This window comes from Coregonus clupeaformis, chromosome 27 (assembly GCF_020615455.1).
Source record: "Coregonus clupeaformis isolate EN_2021a chromosome 27, ASM2061545v1, whole genome shotgun sequence".
Lineage (NCBI taxonomy): Eukaryota > Metazoa > Chordata > Actinopteri > Salmoniformes > Salmonidae > Coregonus > Coregonus clupeaformis.
In genome coordinates, this window is record NC_059218.1 from 15980538 (window position 1) to 16000906 (window position 20369).

The following is a 20369-nucleotide window of genomic DNA, read 5'->3' on the forward strand; positions in this document are numbered from 1 at the left end:
AAAATCTAGTCAACTTGTCATTTAGAAATATTCCTTTAAAATACAGTATTTGTATGTTGTCATGTCTCACCTCTCCTCCACTGTGAGGAGTCCAGCGAGGCTGTCTTCTTCAGTTTCTTCCTGGCTGTCTGCAGCTGACTGCTGTCAAAGAACCGTGGAGAGAACGGAGCCAGGGGGAGAGGCTCTGAATCCGACCCAGCCTTGGACTGCCGGACTGGGCTAGTGGGGTGAGCCCGCTCCCCTCCCTCACTGGAGAGGTCCTCTAAGGAGGGAGGGGGTGGGGGAGGAGGAGGTGGTGGAGGTGCAGAGGAGGGGAGCGCTGAGAGAGGAGCTGGAGAGGAGGGGGCAGAGAGAGGCCCAGTGGCGCCCCCTAGCGGGGGTAGAGAGACACTCTGGTGACCACAGGCATCAGCGGGAGGGGCAGAGAGCTCTGAGAGGTCAGCAGTGTCTGTCTGGACGCTGGCAGCTAGGGTCACAGGCCTCCCCACGGGAGAGAGGGGGGAGGAGGTTTTCTTCCGGGAGTGGCCGTGGGACATAAGCAGTCTGCTGGACTTCAGAGTCACCTGACCAGGGAAACGCTGCAACAGACAGAACCAACAGTTACAACATCACCCGAGTCTAAACACAGCATTAAACTAAGATCCACATAACATGAGAGGTTTAGAGTGTTCTTCAGAAGTAGCGGTGACCTCACCTGTTTGAAGCTGCGTAGTCTGTCCAGAGTTCTCGATCTATCCAGACTCATTCTGGCGTTTCTCCTCTCCTCCTCCTCTTCCTCCTGCTCCTCCCCTCGCTACGGAGAAACACAGATAGGATGAGGAACTATACTCACCATCATCCCTGTAATACTGAATCAACACAAACGGGACTCCTTAGGAGAGCATTTTCGCTAACCCTAACCCTTTTCCTAACCTTAACCTAATTCTCCTAACCTGCCACGTTAATTCTCCTACCCTGCTGCGTTAATTCTCCTAACCTGCTGCGTTAATTCTCCTAACCTGCTACAAAAAAGTAACTTCTGGTCGTAGCTGTATCAAAGTGGCGCGTTTTAGGGAATCTCGAACACAAACACTAATGAAAGACAACGTACTTGTTGCAGTGCTTGATGCGATGTCTGGTCGTCCTGACTACCTTGGCGTTGCTGTATCTTCTGGTTGTGGTTGACGATACAGATCTCCTGGTTATAGATAAACAAGACATATTAGAGCCAACACATTACAGGAGGATTAAAGACATAAACAAAGTATTGGTCTTAGTCTTCTGCTTCTTTTTTGTTCTCGGGGTAGGCTTTCATGGCTTTGATTGGTTAGTAAGTCCAGAGGTAAGTGTGTGATTGGTTGATAATTACCTTTTTGTTCTTAAGGTAGGCCTTCTTGGCGGTGATGCGTCCCCTGCGTGCCTCTAGCTGTCTGGTCCTCTGCTGCAGCTGGCTGAGCTCATCTCTGAGGGGCAGGGGGGGAGCAGAGGGTTCCTCCACCCGCTGCATGGCATCGGGACTCTCATACGCATCATAGTACACCACCTCGTCCTGGCGCTCTGTGGGAGAGAGGACACAGAGAGGTACACTGTTCGTACTGTAGGCCTCACTAACAGTCTTTCTACAGAGGCTCTGGAGCTGAGCAGTTATTAAAAGGCTAAGTGTTGATTAACAGTAACAGGTATAGATGTATAGTAGTGTTGTCACGATACCTGTATCGCGATACTAGGAAGTAAAGAAGCAAAGGAAACCAAACATATAATATTATTGTGTACCAGTGATCGGTCTGCGTAGACCGGTGCGCTGGGCATTAAGCAGCAGTTCCTAGTCTGAATGTTGGTCAGTAGTAAGGTATAAAGTGTGTAGTATTACCAGTGATCTGTCTGCGTAGACTGGCGAGCTGAGCGTTGAGCAGCAGTTCCTCACAACGCAGCACCTCAGCCTGTATGTCATAGAGCTGCAACTGGAGCTCATAGTACAGCGCCTCCATCTGATCTAACCGCAGCATGGCATCCTCTCCCTCCTGCAGGCTTTGCATCTGAGACACACAGAGAGAGAGAAAGAGATGGTCAGAAAGACATTGTGGGTAGTTGATGTGTGGTGAGATATCTGGTGTAAAATGGCTGCCGTGGCATTGGTGGTGGATGAGGCATGATTCCCCAATACAATGTGCTTTGAGAGTCTGGAAAAGTGCTATAGAATTATTAGTACCTCCTGTCCAGACCGTTTCCTCTGCTCCAGGCAGATCTCCTTGGCCCTCATCAGCTGACTGTTTATTACTATTATAACAGTAGTAGTATGGTAGTAGTATTGTAGCAGTAGTAGTAGTAGTAGTACCTCCTCTTTCAGGCCGTGTTTCCTCTGCTCCAGGCAGATCTCCTTGGCCCTCATTAGCTGCAGTGTTTCCTTGGACACGGCATACTGCAGACGCTCCATACGGTCCACAGCTGCAGCCCACGCCGCCTTACCAAACTTCCTCTGGTCCACACGCATCCGCTCGTAAACCCCTGGAACACACACAGATGTAAAAACATTTTTTTTACATAAAATACACACACAAAAAGATGGAAAAATAAATAAACACGATAGTGATCACAAAATGCACTGTTTATGTTTGGGGGTAGTAATATATGCCATTTGGCAGACACTTTTATCCAAAGCAACTTACAGTCATGCGTGCATATATTTCACGTATGAGTGGTCCCGGGAATCGAACCCCCTACCCTGGCGTAACAAGCGCCATGCTCTACCAATTGAGCTACAAAGGACCAAAGGTAGACAAAGGTAGACAAAATATGTTTGAGGTTTTAACCAGAGTGTGAGCCAATTGATAGTTGGGTTATAGTGATTTGGGGGATTGGGAGAAGAGTTTAGATAAAGCAGTTTAAAGCATGGAGATTAGGGTCTGACTCTGAGGGAGTGTCGGTAAAATAGTCTGTCTATGGGCTGCTCTGCTCTGTTGATGATGCATGGCTCTGGAGTTTGTCTCTACAGAGTTTGTGTGTGTTTCTCTGTGTTTGTTTCTCTGTTTGTGTGTATTTCTGTGTTTGTGTGTGTTTCTTTGTTTGTGTGTGTGTGTGTGTGTGTGTGTGTGTGTGTGTGTGTGTGTGTGTGTGTGTGTGTGTGTGTGTGTGTGTGTGTGTGTGTGTGTGTGTGTGTGTGTGTGTGTGTGCGTGCGTGTGTGAGAACTTACCTTTCTGAGCCCTGGCGGTGGTCTCGAAGAACTTGACGGTGAGGTCCTGTATGGAGAGGACGGCAGCGTGAGCCTTCCTCGTCCACTCCTCATCCTCCCTCCTCAGCCCCTCCACACGACGAGGCCCCAGACGCTCCGTCTCCAGGGAGATCTGACCCAGGGGATACAGGTCAACGGGGTCACGCAAAGGTCAAATCAAATCAATTTCCTTATTTCAATTTTTTTTGTTTAATTTTCATTTTTATAAACAATACAAAACATACACATACAAACAACTACATCATACAAACATCACTACATCACACCTGCCTAGACCCACTAGCCCCCACCCCTATCTCCAGCACACATCACTTTCTGCCACATGGCCTCAAACTGCACCATTTTCTTTCTCTCCATCGCCCACGCTCTTTCAATTTTTAGATAATAAAGCATTTGACCTTTCCATTGCGTGAACGGAGGAGGATTGGCTGATTTCCATTTTTTGAGTACAAGTTTTTTTTTAAAGATAATTGATGAGAAGAGTATTGTCCAACCCATCGGGTATCTCACTACACCCTCATATGTCATGTCTTGAAATATACAGACAGACTAATTAAAAGTACATTTACATTGCAATACCTCCGCCCATAACTTTGGATTTTTTTAACATTCCCAGAAGGCATGAATTATTGACTCATTAGTAGTTTTACACTTCAGACATGACTGCAGTTGTGCTGTAGAATTTGGGAATTTTGTCTCTTAATAAATTCGATACATTACTTTATACTGGATTAAGCGTACATTTTCATTAACTGTAATCTCGTTAGTTATGTTCCAACATTCCCTCCATCTTGTGCCCATATCAGTTCTTTAAAAATAATCTTGGTTCCACTAGTTTATATTTTTTTCTAAGAGATTGTCAGTTGTGTAGGCTCTCTCTGCAAGGTTTTGTATAGCTTACCTATCATATGAATATCCTTTTCTGACTCAAATAGAATTCCCTCAAGATTGCTCTGATGTCCAATAGATTTTTAATCAACATTTGGTGATATACATTTTTTAAATTGGATGTATTTGAAAATATCTACATTGGTCAACCCAAAATTGTATATACGTGTTTGTTTTGGGCTTCGTCCCCGTTGTTTTCCATGACGTACCTTATGTTGGGTGGAATAATAAAAAACCCTATTACGCATTCCTGCGGTTGTCTTCTATCAGTATACAACGTGAGAGTGCGAATGTTTTAACAGTATCTAATATTTCTTCTTAGGTGATCTCTGTTTTTAATGATACTTTTTTGTCTGTTGATAGTTGCTGCAGAGTTATTGAGTCTAAGAAGGCTATAGGACCCATCCCACTGTTTAATTCTGATTTATATAAATTGTCATAATAACTTGTAAAATTGTCATTAATCGCATTTGTTGTTTCTAATTCCTGCTTTTGTATATTTATCTTTTAAAATTATAACTGGTTTAGCATTTATTTGTTTTGTGAGAGCTGCGAGATATTTACCAGGTTCATTTTCCATTAAGTAGTTATTTCAGTTTAACCTTTTATTTTATTCTTTACCTTGTAAATACTTTTTGAGATACTTCTTGGGATACTTTTTAAGATAGTGATTTTTTTTCTTTAATTTCTAAATCAGATTGAACTTTTGCCGAGTATGAGATTACCATTCCCCTAATGTACGCCTTAAAGGAATCCCAAATTATATCAGGGGTCGGCTTTTCTCTGTCCTCTGTCTACATTTGTAATGGTAAAGGTTTTTATTTTTTCGTTTACATTTTAAATAAAATTCGGGTCCAGAAGATGCGCTCTGTTCATTCTCCAAATTCTGTTGCTAAATGTAATTAAGCATGATATCGGAGAATGATCCGATATCACTATATCATGATTTTTTTGAATCCAATAAATTGTTCAGTGCATTTTTGAAGAAAAATAAATGTATTCAATTCTTGAATAGCTTTTCTTACTTTGAGAAAAAAAGGAATAGTATTTTGTAGTTGGGAATAGTAATCTCCAGTTGTCAGGTACATTATTTGTAGAGATTACATGTTTCTGCCTCTTTGGAGGCTCCCTAAATTTGTCTTTTTTATTACTATGTCTGTCAATCTTAAATGTACAATGTAGGTCACCTGCTAAAATAATTGTTCCTGTCTGGATTTTATCTAAAATAGCTTGAATTCTATCTATCTAAAAACAACAGATTTGCCCCTGATGGGACATTCAATGAAATCAATGTGTATTTTTCACAATTTAAGGTACAATTCATCATTAGAAAATGGCCTTCTTGGTACATATGCTGAGATATAAGGGAAAATGGTGTACTCTCCAGATCTGTGCCTCCACACAATCCTGTCTCGGAGCTCTACGGACAACTCCTTCAACCTCATGGCTTGGTTTTTGCTCTGACATGCACTGTCAACTGTGGGACCTTATATAGACAGGTGTGTGCCTTTCCAAATCATGTCCAATCAATTGAATTTACCACAGGTGGACTCCAATCAAGTTGTAGAAAAATCTCATGATCAATGGAGTGTCATAGCAAAGGGTCTGAATACTTATATAAATAAGGTATTTCTTTTGTTGTTTAAAAAAATAAAAAATAAAAGCTAAAATTTCGAAAAACCTGTTTTTACTTTGTCATTATGGGGTATGGTGTGTAGATTGAGGACAATTTTATTTATTTAATCCATTTTAGAATAAGGCTGTAACGTAACAAAATGTGGAAAAAGTGACTTTACCACAGGTGGACTCCAATCAAGTTGTAGAAACATGAGCTCAATTTCAAGTCTCTTAGCAAAGGGTCTGAATACTTATGTAAATAAGGTATCTCCGTTTATTTATTTGTATAAATGTGATGAAAAAAATAATATGTTTTCACGTTGTCATTATGGGGTATTGTGTGTAGATTGATGAGGAAAAAGTGAAGGGGTCTGAATACTTTACGAATACACTGTACATATACAGAATATGTGGGCATGTGGGCTGAGCAGACATTTAACAAACAACACACAAAAAAAAACAAAGCAAAATACATCTATACTTGAGGGGCTATGCCTTTTTAGGGCTTTTTTTAGCTCTAACGCTTCTCCTAATGTACCAACAAAAAAAGACAATGCATACATTGTACATACTTTTGAAGAAAGACTGCCCCTTAAATACCGTGGTTGGTTTATATTAGGGCTGACCCCATTTAGTCGACTGGTCGATTGTTTGGTTGATAGGCTGTTGGTCAATCGAGATTTCTTTAATCGAGCAGTAGCAAAATAATACATTAAATGTCATGGTGTACAAGACCCCCGTCTGATTCACGCTGGTCTGAGTGGACTAATCCATTGTGGAGGCCATGGGGATGGCACAGTCATCACGCGAAGACGTGCTACTGAAATTGTATATGGTTATATTACTGTCGCGTAGAGTAGGCCAGAAGGCTAAACTGAAAAACCTAACCTCTATCAAATAAAACGATGGCGGAAGCCGCAAAAGTACTTCTGTGTAAGGGTGTTTATTTACATCGTGATTCCGGAAGAAAAACAGTACTGCCACCAAAAGTATACATTATGGGACAGCTAAAACAGTGCTGCCCCATCAACAGCTCAATCAAAACGGTCCCCCTTTTTGAACTGAAAGAGAGGCTCCTTTTGTAGGGGAAGCCCCTCCCATCAGAACATACCAAACTCTTTAATTAATTAAGCAATTACCAACATCAAAACATATCATTAATTATATTAATTGAACCTTTGCAATCGGTTTATCATAATACAATATAACAAAACACATTTACAGAATCCCATCACTTCTGACATGGTGTCTTCCAATACACCCATTTACATGAACGCGCCATTCGGGACAGGCACTACTAAGCCAGCCCGAATGCCGTAGCTCGGGTCATTTTCCACCATACCCGGAAGCTAACGAGACAGCGAGAGAGGAACAGAAACAAACAAACAGCACACTCATCCATAGACCCTTATGGGTTAAAGTACCTCAATTCACCTGGCCTCATGTAGTACCAGTGTTTAACAGCAGGTGGTGCTGTGGTGTACCAGTCAGGGACAGAGCTACATGCCTGGACGTGTTTACTGTACTACTAACCCAGTGTCCTCCTTTGTTTTCTTTTGATAGCTGTGGGACATTCTCTATGGATAAGAGAACCTGATTTAACCCAACATACTGAGGCAATGGCAATCGAGTGTTCCAGTGTTAACTCGCTTCTCAGACTTGGTCCTACACTTGGAAGTGACTTGGGTAAGGTCTTTTACACTGTCTTTGTAGCTAGCTAACCAGCCCTGGATAAGCCCTGGGTGAGTTAGTAAGACAACTGATCATTGTTCTAGGTGCGTTTAGGCTAGACAGCAGCAGCTGGAACAGATTGTACAGTGAGAGTAGCTTACTTCCCAAGGACCCCCCCACCACCACCACCACATACATACACTCTATATTCACGTTAGCCTAATATCTCAATGCAAAACAGATGTGTCTGTATGGGCGCTCACACACGTGCACACACACACACACGTGCAAACAGCACACAGAGTAATCAACAGCACGCCTCAAAGAATCTGAGTGGTTTACATCAGCCAACATCTGTATGTTGAGTGTGTGTGTGACGGAGGGAGAGAAAGAGAGTGAGTTAGATAGAGGTAGAGGACGGAGAGAGAATAGTTAGGGAGTGGGAGAGAGAGAGAGGGAAAGGAGGGAGAGAGAGAGAGAAAGAGTGTGTGTGTTAGAGGGAGAGAAGGATAGATAATGGGAGAGACTTTACTCAGTCACACAAAGTTAGACATGACCTTAGTGCTGAGGTTTCCTTTCTCCAATAGAGAGGGCATATTGGCCCTCTACACAAACTATAACATTTAGAATTATTCTGACATCTGGGCCTAGCATAGCTCCTACCCAGGAGACAAGTCACACATCCTGCTCTATGGAACTATGGAAACACCCTAACAATGAGGATGTCCATCATATCTACGTGGAATAAAGACATACTGTAAACACTACTAGTCTATCACTTCACAGCGGGAATGTCTTTACCAGGGGCTGTTGATGAAATGTAAAACCCTACATTTCGAGTATGCCATCGTTCTCTGTTTCCCTGATACTGTGGTTGACTCAGTGTTTCCCCTATATGCGCCCCTTCTAAATTGTTGCCGCCACTGCAAAAAAAGAATATACAGTATATACAGTATACACATTTCTGCCGAGACTTGATTTTAAGGTTAGAGTGACACCAATGAATGTATATATGAATGGACAAAGCCATCGATCACGTGACACCATTCATTCCTATGTGATGGCTCAATAGCGTATTGAAGCCAAATTAAGTCGGTTAAGATGGCGTCTCATGGAGATATAACATGCGCAGTTTGAGCTACTCCAGGAAATGATGTTGCAGGCTTGCTCAGTGCTGCCCCCTCTCATTGAAGAATTTGGTTCTTGTTAGGTGTTCTTGTAGTGAAAGGGCTATATTTGAGAAAGAGTTATGAATAGAATACAGTATTGGAATAGAATGTTGCTGAGAATTGAACAATGAGATAAGAATAGTGGATGTGATGATGTCAGAGAGCTTTAGTGTTGTTCTCTGGCCAGTCTGCCACCTGGTCCAGTAAGCCCCACCCCTCTCTTCTGTCACTTCCTGGTTGCTGTGCTGTGTCATGGTGTGTACCATGTGGTGTGGGTCTCATCTCAGACACGACACCCTATACAGCCATGACCTAATCCTACACCGCTAAATTATACACACACAAATGCTGCCTCTCTCAGAATTCAGTAACAGTACTACACTACACCTCCATTCTTCTGTCCATCTATCCACACCTCCTCTACAGCCCACTCTGTAATCTGCAGCTCCAGACAGCTGGTGTCAGAGTGAGTGAGGTAGGAATAACAGCCAGGTCTGTTCCCAGGGCCAGGGGGCCACAGGCTGAAATAACTACAGAGATAGACCAGTGTCACAGTCCTTATCACAGATGCCTAAAACAGCCTTATATCACCTATGGGAGTGGGGAACGTCACCACACACGCAAACACGCGCACACACACACACACATTTTTTATCATACACAACGTTCAGGTTCTACCTGCTAACTACCTATGGTACATTGCCACCGTTTCGTAGGTTACAGAAGCAACATGACTTATTAATGTATGCCCTCTGACCCTGGCTGTAACAGAATACCCATGCTGCATCACTCCGACACAAGATAGGGCCATCCCACAATGCATCATTCATCCTATACCTGCTCTCCTTTGTCCCTGACACTCATCCACTTCATCCCTTCATTAATCTATTCATCTGTTCCCTCATTCACCTGTTCCATTTGGCATGTTGACAGGGTTCAGGCCAGGGGTGGGTAACTCCAGTGCTAGTGGGCAGCAGTGTGTAAATGCTTTTGTTCCAGCCCAGCTCTAACATATCTGATAAAAGCAATTGTTGTCGAAATTGAAGACCATGATTAGTTGATGACTTGAATTAGGTGAGTTAGTGCTGGGCTTGAACAAAAGCCTGCATGGACTGCAGGGTTCTAGGGTTGGGTTGTATTCAGATTTTCATATCGTCAGACCTTCCTTCGCTCATCCCGGGATTTACGGTATTACCGGTTTAGTACACAAGAGGGAGCCAAAAAACGCAAAGAAAAAGCCCACTGGGCGTTTACCAGAATGCTAACAAATTTAGCACAAGCAATACCGAATTTCCATGGAGACTGCTAGCTAAATATGCTGAGGCTGGTAACTCTAATGAACTTATCCTCTGTAGCAGAGATAACTCTGGGTCTTCCATTCCTGTGGAATTGCACAAGTTGACTGCAGGAATTTACTTAAAAAGTAGTTACAAGTCTGGAAATGTATTGAAAAACTTCAAAGAAATAGTTTCAACGGTGTTGAAAAAACATCCGTGGCTATTTCCAAATACCCCGGTCTATGGTATACCGCCCAAGCCTACAGGGTTCCCACCCCTAGTTCAGAAGGTTGCGGAAAGAAAAATACTATGTAGAATGGATACTGTTCCCAACTTCTCATCATAAGAGTATATATCTCCCGTCTACTCGTACGTTTAAACCAGCTAAATACAGTGCATTCGGAAGGTATTCAGACCCCTTCACTTTTCCACATTTTGTTACGTTACAGCCTTATTCTAAAATGGATTAAATAAAAAAAATTGTCCTCAATCTACACGCCATACCCCATAATGACAAAGTAAAAACAGGTTCTTCGAGAGAAAAAAAATTGAATATTTATTTATTTAAACAACAAAAGAAATACCTTATTTATATAAGTATTCAGACCTTTTGCTATGAAACTCGAAATTGAGCTCAGGTGCATCCTGTTTCCATTGATCATCCTTGAGATTTTTCTACAACTTGATTGGAGTCCACCTGTGGTAAATTCAATTGATTGGACATGATTTGGAAAGGCACACACCTGTCTATATAAAGGTCCCACAGTTGACAGTGCATGTCAGAGCAAAAACCAAGCCATGAGGTCTAAGGAATTGTCTGTAGAGCTCCAACACAGGATTGTTTCGAGACACAGATCTGGGGATGGGTACAAAAATATTTCTGCAGCATTGAAGGTCCCCAAGAACACAGTGGCCTCCATCATTCTGAAATGAAAGAAGTTTGGAACCACCAAGACTCTTCCTAGAGCTGGCCACCAGGCCAAACTGAGCAATCGGGGGAGAAGGGCCTCGGTCAGGGAAGTGACCAAGAACCCGATGGTCACTCTGACAGAGCTCCAGAGTTCCTCTGTGGAGATGGGAGAACCTTCCAGAAGGACAACCATCTCTGCAGCGCTCCACCAATCAGGCCTTTATGGTAGAGATGCCAGACGGAAGCCACTCCCTCAGGAAAAGGCACATGACAGCCCGCTTGGAGTTCGCCAAAAAGGCACCTAAAGGACTCTCAGACCATGAGAAACAAGATGGCCTGGTCTGATGAAACCAAGATTGAACTCTTTAGCCTGAATACCAAGCATCACGTCTGGAGGAAACCAGGCACCGCTTATCACCTGGCCAATACCATCCCTACGGTGAAGCATGGTGGTGGCAGCATCATGCTGTGGGGATGTTTTTCAGCGGCAGGGACTGGGAGACTAGTCAGGATCGAGTTAAAGATGAACAGAGCAAGGTACAAAGAGATACTTGATGAAAACCTGCTCCAGAGCACTCAGGATCTCAGACTGAGGCAAATGTTCACCTTCTAACAGGACAACAACCCTAAGCACACAGCCAAGACCACGCAGGAGTGGCTTCGGGACAAGTCTCTGAATGTCCTTGAGTGGCCCAGCCAGAGCCCGGACTTGAACCCGATCTAACATCTCTGGAGAGACCTGAAAATAGCTATGCAGCGACGCTCCCCATCCAACCTGACAGAGCTTGAGAGGATCTGCAGAGAAGAATGGGAGAAACTCCCCAAATACAGGTGTGCGAAATTTGTAGCGTCATACCCAAGAAGACTCAAGGCTGTAATCGCTGCCAAAGGTGCTTCAACAAAGTACTGAGTAAAGGGTCTGAATACTTATGTAAATGTGATTTTTAAGGTTTTTATTTTTAATATATTAGCAAATTTATTTTACAAAATACAGTTTTTGTTTTGTCATTATGGGGTATTGTGTGTTGATTGATGAGGGGGGGAAATGATTTAATCCATTTTAGAATATGGCTGTAACGTAACCAAATGTGGAAAAAGTCAAGGGGTCTGAATACTTTCCCGAATGCACTTAATAGACTAACCCTTTGTCAGCTCTTCCCTTCTAAAGAGGTGACAGGATTTATTTATACCTTCCACTGGGTCCTAGGACAATAGGCATCAGTGCAGTGTGTGTCCACACTCCCAGAGGAGGTTAGAGGAGGCTATAACTTTAGCAGGTAGGCGGCTCTAGTCTCCTTTGGGACATTGATAGTAGTCTATTGAAAGATTACCTAGCCTACCCTCATCTCTCCACCCAACATTTACCCATTTGAACATTAAGCACAATGCAAAGCACATACAAATACCCTATCCTTCCCCTTTTCGCTCTCTTCCTTCCTACATTTACATTATAGTCATCTTATCCAGAGCGACTTACAGGAGCAATTAGGGTTAAGTGCCTTGCTAGTCGGCTCGGAGATTAGAACCAGCGACTTTTCGGTTACCGGCACAATGCTCTTAACCACTAAGCTACCTGCCGCCCATCTCATTGATACACTCCTCCTCCCAGCTGTATACAGTAGGGCCGTTCTACTGACTCATCAGTGTGGGAGAAACCACGCAACAACCAACATCCAAACGACCAACCAACTGCCTGGCCCATCTGATATTGGGGTTAATTTGCATACTGCTTTGTTTCCAGCCGTTGGTTCGTTGGTTTCCCCTCAGGGCAACGGGTGGTTAGGCTGAATCCCCATTATAGCATCAAATAGACCTACTGACCAACTATCCCGGACAGATCTACTTAGATCACGATATAGCAGAGCTTAGGGATTTGGGAACATTTTGTTGTTTTCATCACAAAAAAGAACTAGTGTGTGGAAACCATAGACATTAAATAATAGGGCTGGGAATTGCCAGGGGCCTCATGATACGATATCACGATACTTAGGTGCCGATACGACATGTACATTAAGGGAAAAAAGTATTTGATCCCCTGCTGATTTTGTACGTTTGCCCACTGACAAAGACATGATCAGTCTATAATTTTAATGGTAGGTTTATTTGAACAGTGAGAGACAGAATAACAACAAAAAAATCCAGAAAAACACATGTCAAAAATGTTATAAATTGATTTGCATTTTAATGAGGGAAATAAGTATTTGACCCCTCTGCAAAACATGACTTAGTACTTGGTGGCAAAACCCTTGTTGGCAATCACAGAGGTCAGACGTTTCTTGTAGTTGGCCACCAGGTTTGCACACATCTCAGGAGGGATTCTGTCCCACTCCTCTTTGCAGATCTTCTCCAAGTCATTAAGGTTTCGAGGCTGACGTTTGGCAACTCAAACCTTCAGCTCCCTCCACAGATTTTCTATGGGATTAAGGTCTGGAGACTGGCTAGGCCACTCCAGGACCTTAATGTGCTTCTTCTTGAGCCACTCCTTTGTTGCCTTGGCCGTGTGTTTTGGGTCATTGTCATGCTGGAATACCCATCCACGACCCATTTTCAATGCCCTGGCTGAGGGAAGGAGGTTCTCACCCAAGATTTGACAGGACATGGCCCCGTCCATCGTCCTTTTGATGCGGTGAAGTTGTCCTGTCCCCTTAGCAGAAAAACACCCCCAAAGCATAAAGTTTCCACCTCCATGTTTGACGGTGGGGATGGTGTTCTTGGGGTCATAGGCAGCATTCCTCCTCCTCCAAACACGGCGAGTTGAGTTGATGCCAAAGAACTCGATTTTGGTCTCATCTGACCCCAACACTTTCACCCAGTTCTCCTCTGAATCATTCAGATGATATTCATAGGCAAACTTCAGATGGGCCTGTATATGTGCTTTCTTGAGCAGGGGGACATTGCGGGCGCTGCAGGCTTTCAGTTCTTCACGGCGTAGTGTGTTACCAATTGTTTTCTTGGTGACTATGGTCCCAGCTGCCTTGAGAACATTGACAAGATCCTCCCGTGTAGTTCTGGGCTGATTCCTCACCGTTCTCATGATCGTTGCAACTCCACGAGGTGAGATCTTGCATGGAGTCCCAGGCCGAGGGAGATTGACAGTTCTTTTGTGTTTCTTCCATTTGCGAATAATCGCACCAACTGTTGTCACCTTCTCACCAAGTTGCTTGGCGATGACCTTGTAGCCCATTCCAGCCTTGTGTAGGTCTACAATCTTGTCCCTGACATCCTTGGAGAGCTCTTTGGTCTTGGCCATGGTGGAGAGTTTGGAATCTGATTGATTGATTGCTTTTGTGGACAGGTGTCTTTTATACAGGTAACAAGCTGAGATTAGGAGCACTCTCTTTAAGAGGGTGCTCCTAATCTCAGCTCGTTACCTGTATAAAAGACACCTGGGAGCCAGAAATCTTTCTGATTGAGAGGGGGTCAAATACTTATTTCCCTCATTAAAATGCAAATCAATTTATAACATTTTTGACATGTGTTTATCTGGATTTTGTTGTTGTTATTCTGTCTCTCACTGTTCAAATATACCTACCATAAAAATGATAGACTGATCATTTCTTTGTCAGTGGGCAAACGTACAAAATCAGCAGGGGATCAAATACTTTTTTCCCCTCACTGTATTGTGATTTTTACGAATCTCTCGATTTTATATGTACTGCGATTCGAAATTGCGATTTCATGTTTCAAACATATTGCTCTGTCTATGTCTGCTACAGAGAGACAAGAGAGAGCATGAGAAAATGTTTTGATCAGTCATGGAAATAAAAGTGCTGAAAACATGGCTCACTATTTAAAAAGATGGAGAACAAGCTATATGATGAAAAATACTGGAGTTTTGGCGCAGGTACAGCCGACTAGCAAAAACATTTAATAACAATAATAATGTTGTGATATGTAACTGTATCAATTTGAAACAAGATGAACCAACAGTTCAGGATTTACAGTGGGGGAAAAAAGTATTTAGTCAGCCACCAATTGTGCAAGTTCTCCCACTTAAAAATATGAGAGAGGCCTGTAATTTTCATCATAGGTACACGTCAACTATGACAGACAAATTGAGGGAAAAAATCCAGAAAATCACATTGTAGGATTTTTTAATGAATTTATTTGCAAATTATGGTGGAAAATAAGTATTTGGTCACCTACAAACAAGCACGATTTCTGGCTCTCACAGACCTGTAACTTCTTCTTTAAGAGGCTCCTCTGTCCTCCACTCGTTACCTGTATTAATGGCACCTGTTTGAACTTGTTATCAGTATAAAAGACACCTGTCCACAACCTCAAACAGTCACACTCCAAACTCCACTATGGCCAAGACCAAAAAGCTGTCAAAGGACACCAGAAACAAAATTGTAGACCTGCACCAGGCTGGGAAGACTGAATCTGCAATAGGTAAGCAGCTTGGATTGAAGAAATCAACTGTGGGAGCAATTATTAGGAAATGGAAGACATACAAGATCACTGATAATCTCCCTCGATCTGGGGCTCCACGCAAGATCTCACCCCATGGGGTCAAAATGATCACAAGAACGGTGAGAAAAAATCCCAGAACCACACGGGGGGACCTAGTGAATGACCTGCAGAGAGCTGGGACCAAAGTAACAAAGCCTACCATCAGTAACACACTACGCCGCCAGGGACTCAAATCCTGCAGTGCCAGACGTGTCCCCCTGCTTAAGCCAGTACATGTCCAGGCCCGTCTGAAGTTTGCTAGAGTGCATTTGGGTGATCCAGAAGAGGATTGGGAGAATGTCATATGGTCAGATGAAACCAAAATAGAACTTTTTGGTAAAAACTCAACTCGTTGTGTTTGGAGGACAAAGAATGCTGAGTTGCATCCAAAGAACACCATACCTACTGTGAAGTATGGGGGTGGAAACATCATGCTTTAGGGCTGTTTTTCTGCAAAGGGACCAGGACGACTGATCCGTGTAAAGGTAAGAATGAATGGGGCCATGTATCGTGAGATTTTGAGTGAAAACCTCCTTTCATCTTCAAGACCATTGATGATGGAACGTGGCTGGGTCTTTCAGCATGACAATGATCCCAAACACACCGCCCGGGCAACGAAGGAGTGGCTTCATAAGAAGCATTTCAAGGTCCTGGAGTGGCCTAGCCAGTCTCCAGATCTCAACCCCATAGAAAATCTTTGGAGGGTGTTGAAAGTCCGTGTTGCCCAGCGACAGCCCCAAAACATCACTGCTCTAGAGGAGATCTGCATGGAGGAATGGGCCAAAATACCAGCAACAGTGTGTGAAAACCTTGTGAAGACTTACAGAAAACGTTTGACCTGTGTCATTGCCAACAAAGGGTATATAACAAAGTATTGAGAAACTTTTGTTATTGACCAAATACTTATTTTCCACCATAATTTGCAACTAAATTCATTAAAAATCCTACAATGTGATTTTCTGGATTTTTTTTTCTCATTTTGTCTGTCATAGTTGACGTGTACCTATGATGAAAATTACAGGCCTCTCTCATCTTTTTAAGTGGGAGAACTTGCACAATTGGTGGCTGACTAAATACTTTTTTCCCCCACTGTATATGGTGGATAGAATGTACAGTACTCTAGCTCCTCCTATAAACCTAACATTTTTCAAAAGAACACAACATGAGCAAACAAAGATGTTTGAATTCATATTGTAGGGGGTTTAACAATAGGCTACCAATAGGCTACCAGCAAGCCCACTAAGCACTTTCTCCTGTGTTCAGAGTCTGCTGCAACCCAGTAGACAGGCAGGATTACTGAGCCATATCATTGCTCCAGGTTCTGGACATCTGGCAGGCGTACTAGAGGAGAGCAGATCAGTTGTGCAGCTTTGACCATACTGGCCAGATCTCTCTTTCATGTTTCACAGTGTTGGCAGGCTTAATAAGTGAGCCCAGACACCGCGAGCAACGATGAGAGTATGATTGTCGCCCTAGATGCCGATTCAAGATCAGTTCATCGTTTCCCCCCCTAATGGTTCATGTTAGGATTTGGGGAAGGTAAGCTGATCCTAGATCTGTACCTACCGGGAACCAGGTTCTATCCAAAGCTCATAATGTTGCAAGAAACTCCCCTCACACACGGTCATCTGTGTTTGTGTGTGTGCGTGTGTGTGTGTGTGAGACAGCGCAGCACCACAGACAGCCATGCTGGGTGAGGAATGTGGTGTGGGGAAAGGCAAACGGGGAAATAACCCCCATGCCATGACTACTAGCTACAGACTGGACCCTCACGAGAGATGACTGAAATAACACACAACCCTCACTAACACAACACCCTCAGAGAGAGCAAAGGAGAAGGGAAGGAGAGAGGAGAGAGGGGAGAGTGAGAGGAGAGGTGTGTGCTGAGACTGCAGTATTCCAGGCTGGTCTGGTTTAGAGGCTGAGTACAAACTGCTGTACTAATACTGTTGGTTAAGCTGCTCTGGGCAGGGAGGCAGGCGGACTGAAGGGGGGAAAGCCTCTCTAGCTGATCTGATCCTCTACCAACCCCCATACACACACAACTGCCCATCATATTGTGGGAAGAGGTTAGCCTTCACCACAGCTCTAGAATCAGCTTAGCCATTAGAGAAGGAACAACGTAAAACTCACCTGTCATTCATTGCACTTCCACATTCATTGCACTCCCACTATCTCTGCAGTCTAGTCCAGTTACCCACCAGGAGCTAACCCTAATGTCATTAGATAGGACTTAAGAAATACTGGGTATTAGAGTGTATGCTGCTGTCTGTCAAAGGGCTTTAGGCCCACCGCTACGCTAACCTTGACCTTAGCCCAGACTGCCAGTCAGAGACAGCTAATGCCTCTCTCTGTGTGTGTGTGTGTGTGTGTGTGTGTACAGTGCTTGTTACCTTGATCTGCTGTCTGCGCAGCATTGCCAATTCTCTCATGTCTCTGAAGGGCTGTAGTAGGTAGTGGTATAGTTGTGTTGTAGCCTCCAGTAGCTCTCCATAGGTCTCATCCTCTTCTGGATAGACCTGCAGCAGCTCCACCATACTCTCCATGGCCCGGTGCCTCTCCAGCAGCTACATATCAAATCAAATCACATTTTATTTGTCACATACACATGTTTAGCAGATGTTATTGCGGGTGTAGCGAAATGCTTGTGCTTCTAGCTCTAACAGTGCAGTAATATCAAAAAATTTCACAACATACCCAATACACACAAATCTAAGTAAGGAATGGAATTTAAGAATATATACATATGGACAAGCAATGACAGAGCGGCATGGACTAAGATAGAGTAGAATATTATAGAATAGAATACAGTATATACATATGAGATGAGTAATGCAAGATATGTAAACATTATTAAAGTGACTAGTGTTCCATTTCTTAAAGTGGCCAGTGATTTCAATAGGCAGCAGCAGCCTCTAATGTGCTAGTGATGGCTATTTAACAGTCTGATGGCCTTGAGATAGAAGCTGTTTTTCATTCTCTCGGTAAAGAAGATCATTTAGCAATTCAGCAAAACATCAAAGCAAAAACACTTTTTTAGAGCATCAAGACAGGGTTAGGAGGATTCTGTAGGCCTAGACGGCTAGGTCTATACATTTACATTGTAGTCATTTAGCAGACGCTCATACCAAAGAAAACATAGGAAAATGGGGAGCATGGTTTGAAGAACTTGTGTTTCTTCTGTGCCTCTGAATGAGGTGCTAATAACGTTCAGGAATAGCTAATATTGTTGAGACTAGTAGTGGTGCTGATTCATAGGAGTGACTGGATTAGAGTGTGTGTGTGGTGGTCCTGATCCCAGTCTCAGTCCAGACACCAGACCATTTCATCATGGCTGCCTAAACAAAGAGCTCTTTCAACAGCTGGAGATTTTTTTTATTTTTTTTTAACCAAATGTTACAGGACTGGTAAAATGAGAAGGATTGAGTATGTGTGCAGTCAGTGCACAAGCATGATTATGTGTGTGAGCATGTGTAATTGTTTGTGTGTGTGTATTAGGGGTGTAGCGGTGTATTGCGGTTTTAGAGTCACGGTTCGGTTTCGGTACAGCGGGAAAATGAAATGCCAACAGTTACTGTAGTTAATTTTTGCTTATTTAAGAAAATACAAAGTGTTGTTATTCCTGATTCCATATATGATCATTAATCATATAATGCCTGATGAGAGCACAATCAGGAATAACAACACATTGTATTTTCTTAAATGAAAACACATGATTACTCATTAACAACAACACTAAAACAAAGTGCAATATGCGTGTGAAATCAATATGTAAACATGGCTCAGACATTTGTAGGTCTATGCTATAATGTTCGGTTACAAAGAGAAAAAGATGTGCACTTGTGTGACTCTAACAAAGGGGTGTGTCTGTAGCACTTCAATATATACTGAAAAAATATATAAACAAAACATGTAGAGTGTCGGTCCCATGTTTCAAATAAAAGATCCCAGAAATCTTCCATACGCACAAAAAGCTTATTTCTCTCAAATTTTGTGCACAAATTTGTTTACATCCCTGTTAGTGAGCATTTCTCATTCACCAAAATAATCCAGCCACCTGACATATAAAGAAGCTGATTAAACAGCATGATCATTAATTACACAGGTGCACCTTGTGCTGGGGACAATAAAATACCACAAAAATGTGCAGTTTTGTCACACAACACAATGCCACAGATGTCTCAAGTTTTGAGGGAGCGTGCAATTGCCATGCTGACTGCAGATATATCCACCAGAGCTGTTGTCAGATAATTGAACGTTCATTTATCTATCATAAGCCACCTCCAACGTCGTTTTAGAGAGTTTGGCAGTATGTCCAACTGGCCTCACAACCGCAAACCACGTGTAACCACGCCAGCCCAGGACCTCCACATCCAGCTTCTTCACCTGTGGGATCATCTCAGACCAGCCACCCAGACAGCTGATGAAACTGTGGGTTTGCACAACTGAAGAATTTCTACAGAAACCGTCTCAGGGAAGCTCATATGCGTGCTCGTCATCCTCACCAGGGTCTTGACCTGACTGCAGTTCGGCGTCGTAACCGACTTCAGTGGGCAAATGCTCACCTTCGATGGCCACTGGCACGCTGGAGAAGTGTGCTCTTCACAGATGAATCCCAGTTTCAACTGTACCGGGCAGATGGCAGACGTATGGCGTCGTGTGGACAAGAGGTTTGCTGACGTCAACATTGTGAACAGAGTGCCCCATGGTGGCAGTGGGGTTATGTTATGGGCAGGCATAAGCTACAGACAACGAACACAATTTCATTTCATCTATGGTGATTTGAATGCTGCACAGAGATACCGTGACGAGATCCTGTGGCCCACTGTTGTGCCATTCATCAGCTGCCATCACCTCATGTTTCAGCATGATAATGCACAGGATCTGTACACAATTCCTGGAAGCTGAAAATGTCCCAGTTCTTCCATAGCCTGCACACTCACCAGACATGTCACCCATTGAGCATGTTTGGGATGCTCTGGATCGACATGTAAGACAGCATGTTCCAGTTCCCGCCAATATCCAGCAATTTCACACAGCCATTGAAGAGGAGTGGGACAACATTCCACAGGCCACAAACAGCCTGATCAACTCTATGCAAAGGAGAAGTGTCGCGCTGCATGAGGCAAATGGTGGTCACACCAGATACTGACTGGTTTTCTGATCCACGCCCCGT

At 43.3% G+C, this 20369-nt stretch overlaps 1 protein-coding gene across 1 annotated transcript in view; it reads right to left on the bottom strand.

The window, feature by feature from the left end:
* Positions 1-20369, bottom strand: part of LOC121541554 (junction-mediating and -regulatory protein) — a 48763-nt gene that overhangs the window by 2567 nt on the left and 25827 nt on the right. The window contains exons 2-9 of the mRNA XM_041850634.2: positions 17587-17760; positions 3171-3321; positions 2315-2484; positions 1850-2015; positions 1349-1536; positions 1091-1177; positions 695-793; positions 71-578 (exon numbers count right to left, since the gene is read on the bottom strand). Of these exons, the coding sequence (XP_041706568.2) occupies positions 71-578; positions 695-793; positions 1091-1177; positions 1349-1536; positions 1850-2015; positions 2315-2484; positions 3171-3321; positions 17587-17760 (1543 nt within the window). The remainder of the gene's footprint in view (positions 1-70; positions 579-694; positions 794-1090; positions 1178-1348; positions 1537-1849; positions 2016-2314; positions 2485-3170; positions 3322-17586; positions 17761-20369) is intronic.